Source organism: Carlito syrichta, unplaced genomic scaffold (genome assembly GCF_000164805.1).
Source record: "Carlito syrichta isolate Samal-C Ts95f unplaced genomic scaffold, Tarsius_syrichta-2.0.1 Scaffold288963, whole genome shotgun sequence".
NCBI classification, from domain to species: Eukaryota; Metazoa; Chordata; class Mammalia; order Primates; family Tarsiidae; genus Carlito; species Carlito syrichta.
The window spans coordinates 347,548-357,912 of NW_007233059.1; the positions used below are offsets into that span (position 1 = coordinate 347,548).

The 10,365-nt window shown below is 44.4% G+C and overlaps 1 protein-coding gene across 1 annotated transcript in view; it reads right to left on the minus strand.

The window, feature by feature from the left end:
* Positions 1–649: 649 nt before the first annotated feature.
* The window catches only part of COLCA2 (colorectal cancer associated 2), a 10,615-nt gene continuing 899 nt past the window's right edge, over positions 650–10,365 (minus strand). The window contains exons 2-5 of the mRNA XM_008054031.2: positions 9,005–9,099; positions 4,915–4,969; positions 3,010–3,239; positions 650–1,326 (exon numbers count right to left, since the gene is read on the minus strand). Coding sequence (XP_008052222.1) covers positions 958–1,326; positions 3,010–3,239; positions 4,915–4,969; positions 9,005–9,099 — 749 coding nt within the window. The 3' untranslated portion in view covers positions 650–957. The remainder of the gene's footprint in view (positions 1,327–3,009; positions 3,240–4,914; positions 4,970–9,004; positions 9,100–10,365) is intronic.

The following is a 10,365-nucleotide window of genomic DNA, read 5'->3' on the forward strand; positions in this document are numbered from 1 at the left end:
GGAATTAGGTACAGGCTAACATTGCTGTAGGTAACATGTGCTTTTTGGTCATGCTAACATTTCATTGACTAATGTGAGAAATGAGAAACGAATGATTCATAATTGTCTTTAATGTTCCTCCAAGATGCATCCCCTCATCCAGAGTGAGGCAAAATTTTCCTTTTCCACCATCACAATTGTGCTTACTTATATGCTGCAGGAGCCAAGGCATCTCACCACTTTTTTTTTTTTTTTTTTTGAGTTGGAGTCTCACTCCATTGCCCAGGCTGGAGTGCAGTGACACACTCAGAGCCACCCAATTGTCGACCTGCTGGGCTCAGGCAATCCCTCTGCCTCAGCCTTCCAAGTAGCTGAAACTACAGGTGCACACTACCACATCCAGCTAATTTTTTGATTTATTGTAGAGATGAGGTCTTGCCAAATTCCCCAGGCTGTTCTTGAACCCTTGGACTCAGGCAATCCATTTACTCCGGTCTCCCAAAGTGCTGAGATTACAGGCTTGAGCCACCATGCCCAGCCTCTCACCACATTTTAAATTAACTTTACACTCATAAAACCCTTGAAGAGTAATTAGTGATCTCCAGAATTAATTGATAATATCCAAATCAATCAGCAACTACTGTCAAAAATTAAAAAAAACTCAACATTGAGTAATACAAAATTATTTATTAGTTTTAAAAGAGAGAGAGAGAGAGAACTTGTTTATTACACAGAAAAATAAAACAATGGGAAGTTCCCTATAAAAACTTTAACCATGAGCATACAAAGTAGGAATGGCACTGTGAGTGAGTTTGGGGACTTCATATTAACGCCTAAGTTGGAAATAGAAAATTGAAAATGGTGACATGTAAACTGTGCTTGTGACATTTCGATCGCAAGTTGCATATTTTGGAGCGTCATCTAGACATGGTAGAAACATAGATATACCCATGCCAGGTTCCAAATCACTCATTTCTATTAACTATAGTAGATGTCACAGTTTGTGTCCCTCTTATAGAAATCGCTGGCGGCGGCTGCTGAGGGGGCAAAGTCCACACAGTCTGTGCCTGGATAGAAGAACTCTGATGCTCTGAGAGCATCCAGGTGCTCAGCTTCACAAGATGGGCAGTAGCAGGCGGAAGTAGTGGCCGAGGAGAAGCAGTTGTATTGAGCGTGTGAAGACAAGTGATGGTAGGCGTAGTCTTCTGGGGAGTAGCCACAGTTTCTGGTGTCCAGAGAAGGGGGAGAACTGTAATTCTCCAGAGCATATGAAGGCAGCTGAGCAGGAGAGTAGCTGTAGTCTAAGGAGCCAGAAAGTGTGGAGGAATCTGAAGGCGATCCTGGCGTCTAGAGAAATGAAAACCAAGGAACAAAGAGTTTGATAACTTAGACATGATCAAAAGGACTGAACCGTGTGGCTTTATTAATGCAGAGTAAGAAAGCTAGCGGTGAGAAACAAAACACCCAAGTCAAGTCTACAGAAGGAATTCTATTTGCTGACGACATGATTTCATGACGCGAACTTCTCTGCTTACCCAGTTCTTTCCCAACAATCTATTGCCTTGCTTCACTGGCTTCCTTTGTTATAACCATTCTCCAGAGGATACTTTGCTCTTAAACCACAAAATCCCATTGTGCTTCAAGTCACCTGCACATCAAATCCTGCTGTGTGCCATAATGTAAGCTGCAGGTGGCACGTTGGATGTTTCTCCACACCCTCACCGTGGAGAACCAGGGGAACATATGAAAGTAGAACTTGGACCTAGTGTCTGGGATACTCCTAGATGAGTAACTACTCTTCCTGCTACTAGCATCTTGTTCCCTGGTAAGACAGGTACCGTCTGCTTTCTCTTAAGCAGGTCTACAACTGTTACTGAGAAAGCTTACTTGGAGGCTGGAGGGGAACCAGGTCGCTTCCCAATGCAACAGGCATATTCTGCAGAATTAATTTCCTGTGCCCTCTAAAATTTAGTCTGTTGCTCGCAGACTTTTGACAATCCAAAAGAAAAAAACGATTTACATCTATTTTTAAAAACTCACAATTTGAGGTTTAAAAAAAAACTGAAAGACAACTAAAATAATTAATCAATACAATATTTCATTTTAGAGGATAAAGCATTTTTGAACATTTGAGATCCATCAAGGACAGACAGATGACCCAAATTCTTTCAAAGATTTGGGCTTCATTTTTACTAACCATCTCAGACCCAGAGGAGTTCTTGTGCCTATAGCAGATCAAAACAACCAGTTAGTAGACCAAGTTCAGCGACAAAGCAAAAAGCCCCCTGTCAGAATGAAGTTTGGTACTGTGTAGACGGAGCCCTAATTCCACTTCCAAGAACTCGAAAATCCATAAAAAATCCAAGGGCCAGTCATTGTTTAAACCAGGGACTTCCGATTAGTAGGTTTCTCAACTTCACAGTTTAGAAAATAGCACATTAATATTGTCAGGAGCCTCTTCTTATGGCTACACATCAACTTATTTGGGAGGGGCCTGCTTGGGAAATCAAAATTATATGTGTATTCCAAGGTTTGTACCCTGTAATTTGTAGCTATCTCCACAAATTGACTTTTTGTTTTTGGTTTTTGACCCGGGATCTCACTCTTTTGCCCAGGCTGGAAGGCAGTGGCACGATCATGACTCACTGTAGTCTGGACCTCTTGGGTTCAGATGACCCTTCTGCTTCAGCCTCCCAAGTAGCTGGGACTATAGGTGTGTGCCATCACACCTGGTTTACTTATTATTATTATTATTTGTATAGATGAGGTCTTGCTATGTTGCCCAGGCTGGTCTCAAACTACTGGTCTCAAGCAATCCTCCTACCCAGCTTCCCAGAGTGCTAGGATTACAGGTGTGAGCCACTGTACTTGCCCCACACTGACTTTCAAATTGTTCTCTGCTTATTTTCTTCAATGATTTCCTTGTTAGCGTTTGTATGATTTCTCACAAGACGATGCAAACTCACTAACAAAGCAGTACTATCCCCTAGTCAGCAATATTCAGGAGAACAAAGAACTGGGATAAATTACCAAGCTCTGGTTAAAGCAGAAAGGGGCAGCCTGGAAGCCGTCTGGGAAACAGGGTGGGCCACCTTGCATGGAATTGAGCGAAGACTCTGAGTATGTCTCTGTCTGAAGATAGGAGTCAAAGATCTGGTCCAGGCAGCTTGGGTTTTCTTCACAAGAAACACAGCTGGAAAATTCTCGGGGTTGAAAATAATTGGATGTGGAAGAAATAGATTCTGGTTCAAAATACAGTCCTAGAGTAAAAAGGAAAAAGACAGATTTTTGCATACAAATTGCACTTCTGGATTTGAGTGCAGTTCTATATTCTGAATATTTTATTTTACTTTATTTTATTTTGTTGGAGACTTACTCTGTTGCCCAAGCTGGAGTGCTGTGGCATGCTCACGACCACCGCAGCCTTGCCTGCTGGGCTTAGGCGATCCTTCCGCCTCAGCCTTCCAAGTAACTGGAACTACAGGCGCGTGCCACCACGACTGGCTAATTTTTAAATTTATTATAGAGATGAGGTCTCACCAAGTTGCCAGGCTGGTCTCGAACCTCTGGCTCAGGCAATCCTCTCGCCTTGGCCTCCCAAAGTGCTGGGATTACAGTCTTGAGCCATCTTGCCCGGTCTTTTATATTCTGAATGTTTATTATGTTTAGGGGGCTTAAGAAGTTCCAGAAAAGTAAACAGAAAGGCAGTTTGGACCTTTTGGATGTCTTAACTAATTCAAGTCCCAGGGAAATGAACCTGGCTAATAACCCATAAATGTGTAAATGTGGCTAGAGCAAAAATAAAATACTGGTGATCCAGTCTGTGTCCAAGTGTCACAAATAATGGCTCAAGCCTTCACTGTCTTGGGCTGTCAAAGCTCCTACTGGCAGTTCAGATAAACCTTGCTAGGAGTCACTGACAGAGTTGTTGAGGCATTGAGAAAAATTCTGATTCTATGGGAAATACTTGTCCTGATTTTGGGTGACTGCTTTCCTAAATTTTTCACACTTAGTGATTTAAATTATGAGAAAGTTGAGAAATGATTTAAATGGCAATGCAAATGATAAACACAGAAATGAGGAACATAGAGTACAAATTAATACTACATATTCTAAGTTACAAAAAAGCAAAAATGCTTTCCCAGTGAACATGTTAATGTCATGATGTGATTAAAATAAGTTGCTAAATGCCAAACAAGAATAATTCAGAAAACCTTACTCCTTTTCCATTTAATTTAATATGCCCAGTTTGAGATAATTATCCTTAACTGTTCAAAGAAGAGAGGTTTAGAGTATGCTCATCAAAGGCAGTTTTTTTTTGTTGTTGTTGAAGTTTCAAGTGTTTTTAAGGTTAAGTTAAAAGTGGCACATTCAGTGGGGAGCTACCATAAACAGGGGTTTCCTTCTGCACGACCTCCTTAAACTCTTAGCTGTCGAGAAGCAGAGCTAAGAGTGTTTATGTAATTGAGTTATTCATATTGGGCTGAGAAAACTTACACTTGCTTGAACAGCTTTCTGGAAAGAGTGAAGGGCAGAGAAGCCCCTGTCAGCTGGAAGCTAAAGGAACAGGGCAAAGGCATTATTCCAGTGTCCCAGAATATTCTGTCTTCTCTCTCATAGTACACTATAAAAGAGGAGTTCTGGAGAACAATTCTGATTTCTTGGTTTAGTTCCTTGGAGATGAGGAATTGGAATGAGTATAAAGAACAAACTCTTGGGACAAAGAATAGAGAGTTCAGAAATGAGGACAAAAATGTGCACTTGTTTCCTTGCTGAGCTTTGCATCTGGAGTGATTATGCCTTTTTCACCTCTGATTGGTTGGATTCCAATTCAATGGTGGTGCCTATCTTAACCCCCTAATCAAGCTCTGAAAGGCTTTCGAGATGGACTTTTGAAAGAGCGTTTGAGGGGACCGGGATGCTGGCTGTACTGACCTGCAGAAGATGGTGCGACCGGGTCTGAAAGGTGCATGCTGCTGCCTCCAGACAGCTGTCAAAGCAAGAATATCACCATGAAGCAAAGGGAAATCCAAGTTCTGTAAAGGGAAAGCGATGGACACTTGGACGGAAACTGTTTCCTGCTGCTACAAGGTAAGTCAGATTCTATCTTCTAAAAAAAGTGACCTTCATTAATTATAATCAGTCATATTTTCTTTAGATTCAATTTTTATGTTTGTTTGCTTGGGGATTTTTTTTTTCTAATGTCACTTCATTCTCTCCCACTTCTATTTTAAGGGTTATTAATTCTGATAAAAATTAATGTAGATAATTTTTATGTTATGGAAATGTAACACTTTAAGAAAACCCAGCAGAGGTTTTCTATTAAACTATCTAACTGAACATTAATAAGGACTAACATTTATTTAATCCCAACTTTCTATGACGTAGTCACTTTTTTCCCTCAACATTTTCATATAGTGTCTGGTTACTTAGCCTTAGAATTCATTTTGTCCAAAGAACACACTTCTTAACTTTGTTAATCCTGAGTAGCTAAAAATATTCACATGTTCTTACTATGTATGAAATATTAAAATAGAAAATATTTTCTTAATGCTGTCGTTGGTGAGTCAGAGCCTATGTACATTCTAATTAATGGTCAGGAAATATTTCAATTCTTCATGTTTTTTTACTATTTCCTATAAAAGTTGCTTTTTTCTCTACTGTATTTAAATGCTTGAAGTTTATGAGACTGCCTCTTTTAACTATTTAAAGTAACTTGCATTTTCCAGTTGAATTGATAATTACACAAGCCGAGTAATTTAGGTTTTTTGTTTTTTAAATTTCAGGTGGTGGCTTTAAAGTTTAAAGGGACCAGCATTGTACTGTGATTCTGTGCTGGGAAGCCGAGCTCACCACACCTGTCTTGGGTTAACAGGGGATACTCACTCCTGCACACTGAGCCACTGGGAAGTCTATGCCATCAGTCACTGCTGAAACAGGAGGCGGCGTTCATTTTGAAAATGATCCGTGCTGTAATGTCATGAACCAGGAAACTGGAATCCTTTACCAGCTCTTTATGCAAATATTTGGCTGTAGCTTGAGCTGCAGGACTTGGAAGGAGTGGGTTTTTAAAAATCTGCTTCACAGTCGAGCTCTTATTAACCCCATTCCTCCCTGGGATTGGTCCGTTTGTCTACCTTGCCCATGTTATCTCCCTGAGGTATGCTTACAATATCCTACTTGATATTATCTTTCTAGTCATGGGTTCACTTTCTACTTTGTTCCAAGAATACAAAGAAAGGCACCTCTCTCTTAGATTTCAAACAGCACAAAAATCTACAATCTACAGTTTTTAAAACACATGAAGGCTGCCTTAAAAAAAATGGTTAAAAAAAAAGAAAGGTAAATTACATATTTTGATAAGTACTAACTCAAATTTCCCTTTACCCTAAAGGCAAAAGAAGTGTGTGTGTGTGTGTGTGTGTGTGTGTGTGTGTGTGTGTGTGTGTGCGTGCGCGCGCGCGTGTGTGTGCCCGTGTGTTTTCAAACTGATCTGGCTGGCTGAAATATGTTTTTTTAAGTCAAATTTTCCAATCTGGCATGTATACAGTTTCTTCTGGCCTCGCTTCAATCTATAACTTCCATTCATGACTGCCTTCTTAAAATTTCAAACTACGGCTACTACTCTGACTTTTTAACAAATTAAGATAAGATTTTTCCTGCTTTGTAATATTTGATACAATTAACTCTCTCTTTGTCTTAAAGTTTCCCAGAGACATCCTTCAACAATTGAACAAAGTGGAGATCATCTCTGTTAAACCAGAGGGTTCAGGAACAGATGTCAATTATCCCCTGGTATCTGTTACCCTTGTCTACTGAGTATATTCTCATCACTCTCCTAGAATCCCATATCCTTCTGATGACTCTTAATGAGGAATTTTCTATCTGACTCTTGTAACTAAATTATATGAGTATTATTCCCATGTGCTTTTTATTTGAGTATTACTCTTATGTGCTTTCAAGGGGCACCGGCCGATAGAATCTTCCGGAAAGCAAGATAAATCAGGCTCCTCTCTGCCTGTTCCTACAAGTTGCTGGTTCAGAAGTCTTGCTTTATTTCTCAGGTAGGAATTCAGAAAAATTTAGATAAGTCAGACTGCTCCGGGAACAAAAACTTGTTGGATTCTCAAGTGAATTGCTTCCCTCTTGTTTTAGCTCCTACAGCTAGCTAAGAAGGGAACAGTGGTCAAACCAATCTATACAGGCCCCAAAACAATAGAATTGCCATGCCCAAATGGAACTTCCTCAGATGCAGCTGAAGCAGAAGTCTACCAAGGACCAAAGCTCCTTAATGAAAACTTGTGTTTTGTTATGAACATCTTGATTATTATTATTATTATTATTACTCCAGAAGCATTTCTCAATTCTTTTGTACCTGGTTTTATTAATCATATAACCATCTCTGAACTGAAGGTGCTGAGGCTACCAGACTCCTGCTTAGTATGGATGGACCTTCAGAATGATGAATTTAGAGAGAAAGTAGGTGGAGAGAGTTTTTATACTAAGAATATGAAGATCACTACAAAGTTTTGAACTTTACCTGTAATCGAGGTATGCGGATCTCTGACTTACTTACCTCTGCTGGTTGTTATTAAAAACCAAATGAAACATTGAATGTGCAAAAGTGCTTTAAAAAGAAGAACCGCTGAAAAGTCCTCTACAAAAGTAAGGAAGTTAATTCCTTTGTTACCTGAAATTCTGCACATGGAGGTGCTAACTTTTACAGCTATGTAGGCCAAATCACAGCAGGCTTATATCTGAACCCTAAACTCTGAGCAAAGGGTACGAATGATCATTACTAAAGAGCTGGCTTTCAATTCTTGGCTGGAATTTTATTTGAGTTGCCCTTCCCAGATAATATTATTACTTCCCAAATAATGATACTGAGCACTTACTGAGCAGTCACTATGTAGAAAGCATTCTTCTAAGTGCTGTAGGTCCAATAGTTCGATTAACCTTCACAAAATCCTATCATTCTCCAGTGTAAAGACAAGAGAGATTGAGTAACTTGCTCGAGAAGACACACCATGGAGGAACTCTGAACCCAGCCCATCTGGTTCTGAAACCTGTGTTCGTCACTCCGACATCATCTGCCTCCTCCCCTTTTATGAAGTCTCATCGCCAAACGCCCACTGCACACGAATAGCACCAGGCACAAAAAGTGTTGTGGGGGCTTATGCCAACAGGTTGGAGAGGGACCCATCCCAACATAGGCAATACAAGCCGGGGCTGTCAGATCCCACGTCCACACCCGAACCAACCCCCAGGCAGTTGTATGATCAAGGGTGTTCAACCACGAACTGCCCTCTCCAGGGGGATAACCCCATCTGGTTCACTTAGTTCTGCTGCTGGTCTGAGTGCTTTGGTAATGCCTATCTCTGCAAGGTGAACAGAGTGTCAGGGTGGCCATTTGACTGCCCAGTTCCATTTTGTAAAACCTGGAACTACTTAAGACTTCGTGACAGCCTGAGGAAGTGGTTCTATACTCCAAGCTTTCTCCTCTGCAGAGACATGGCCCCTGTTTGGCTGGGGCCCTTCAGGGACCTGTGATTTGCAGATAAATGACCTCAGAGATTGAGTTCCAGAAGAATGAGGAGGGAGGGGGCGGATCCTCCACAGAGATGCTATCCTGGAGGGGCTCCCTAAAATGAGGTGAATTTCTGGGAGAGGTTTTCTGTGGGTCTGTGAAGTCTGTACATACACTGGCTTCCTGACATTAGGGCAACCTACTTACCTGCCAGCAGTTCTTCCCAGAGGAACACTGCAGCTTTTATACTTAACTTTGACTAGTGGGAGATGAGATGGGCTTTCCCAAATCCTGCACCCTATCACATGCCCCAGCTGTTCTCTGTGGCTTCCTGGGCTGAACTGAGATGAAACTGGCACAGGAATGCAATGAATGGCCTAGGAAGGCCAGGTGTGGGTATCATGAGTGAGTGGGGTCTCAGGGGGCCTCTGCCTCTTCCCAGACACCAGGTTGAATGAGGCCTACTGACAGGGGAGTGAATGGAGGGGTTATGCTTACGGTTCCCCCCGAGGCTGCCTGGTGCGCCCTTCTCTGCTGCAGCAGCTCCTTCACTGTGATCTTCACCCGGACACCTTGATATACCTTCGGTTTTTCTGGAGAAAGGCAATGAGTCAGTGGTGAAGTCCAAGGTTTGGCTGTCAGGCTGCAGAGTGGGAGGGCCTCCTTTATAAGCTATGGCACTGGAAGCCAAACTTCTAGGTTTGGAAAACACAAAGAGAATGCTAAAAGATGGTAACACCCCACATTTCTCAAACTTGAAAGTGTGAAGCGAGGCTGAAAGGCTGAGCAGGTTTCAGTGGAAGCAGAACCTGTGGAAATCTGTGGGGCCATCCACCCCTGGCAGGGGCCCAGTCCTAGACCAACAGCACACAGGATTTTCTGCTCAGGAATGTGGAGACCAGAGCAGGATCGCGCACCACCTTGGACTGGTCTTGGGGGAACCTGGGGCTCTGGGCCCAGCCTGCTGTAGTGGGAGAGGGTATTATGGGCCCAGTGAGGGGCCAGTCCTGGAATAGAGGTGCTTTCTCTGATTGCAAGGTCGGCCTAGCCCACCCCACTGTGATGTTCCCACTGGTGTGGAAGTCCTGGGTCCCTTCCTTTTTCGCCAGGCCAGGCATGGCTTCTGGAGAGGCTGCGACCTCTACATGCCCTTGGCCTGGGAGCCAGTCCTGTCCTGGGCCGGCGAGGGCCCAGATTGACCCTACTAAACGGGCCAGGCTGAGGAACTCCCTCCCTCTCTTCCGTCCTTGCCTTCTGCCTTCTCTCCTCGCCCTTTTTCTCCATCGTTCCCTCCTCCCTCTCGGGCCCCGCTCCGGCTCTCCCCTTCTTCCCTCTCTCCCTACCCCTCCCTTTCTGGTGCAGGCGTTTCTCGGAGGCGCATTGGGGCTCCGGGGCGAGTCCGCGCAGCGCGAGCTCCGGGGAAAGGGTCCGAGGCTCCCGACTACCGCGCGCCCCGGGGGAGTCCGCGCTCCGGAAGGGGCCGCCCGGGCCTGGCGGAGTCGCCGGGCGCGCCGGAGGGGTCGGAGGGGAGGGCCCCCTGCGCCCCGGGCCCCGAAGAGCCGCAGTGAGTATGTCGACCCGGCTGCTCGGTCTTTGGAGGTGGGGGCGGCCGCGGAGCCCAACCCGGCTTCGGCCTTGACCTCGGCCCTGGAGGGAGCGCCCGGGAAGCGCGCGGGGAGGAGCTGGGCGCGGCGGCGGCCGGGGGTGCCCGCGCGTTCCGCCTGGGCGTCCGGCGACAGTCGTGCCAGGCTGCCAGCGCCTCGCCTGGCCACTGCCGGGACCGCAGCTGGACACCAGGGAGCCCCCCCAGCCAGGTCCCGGGACTAGGGTCCCCCGAGAAGGGGGCTGCGCTCTCCCTC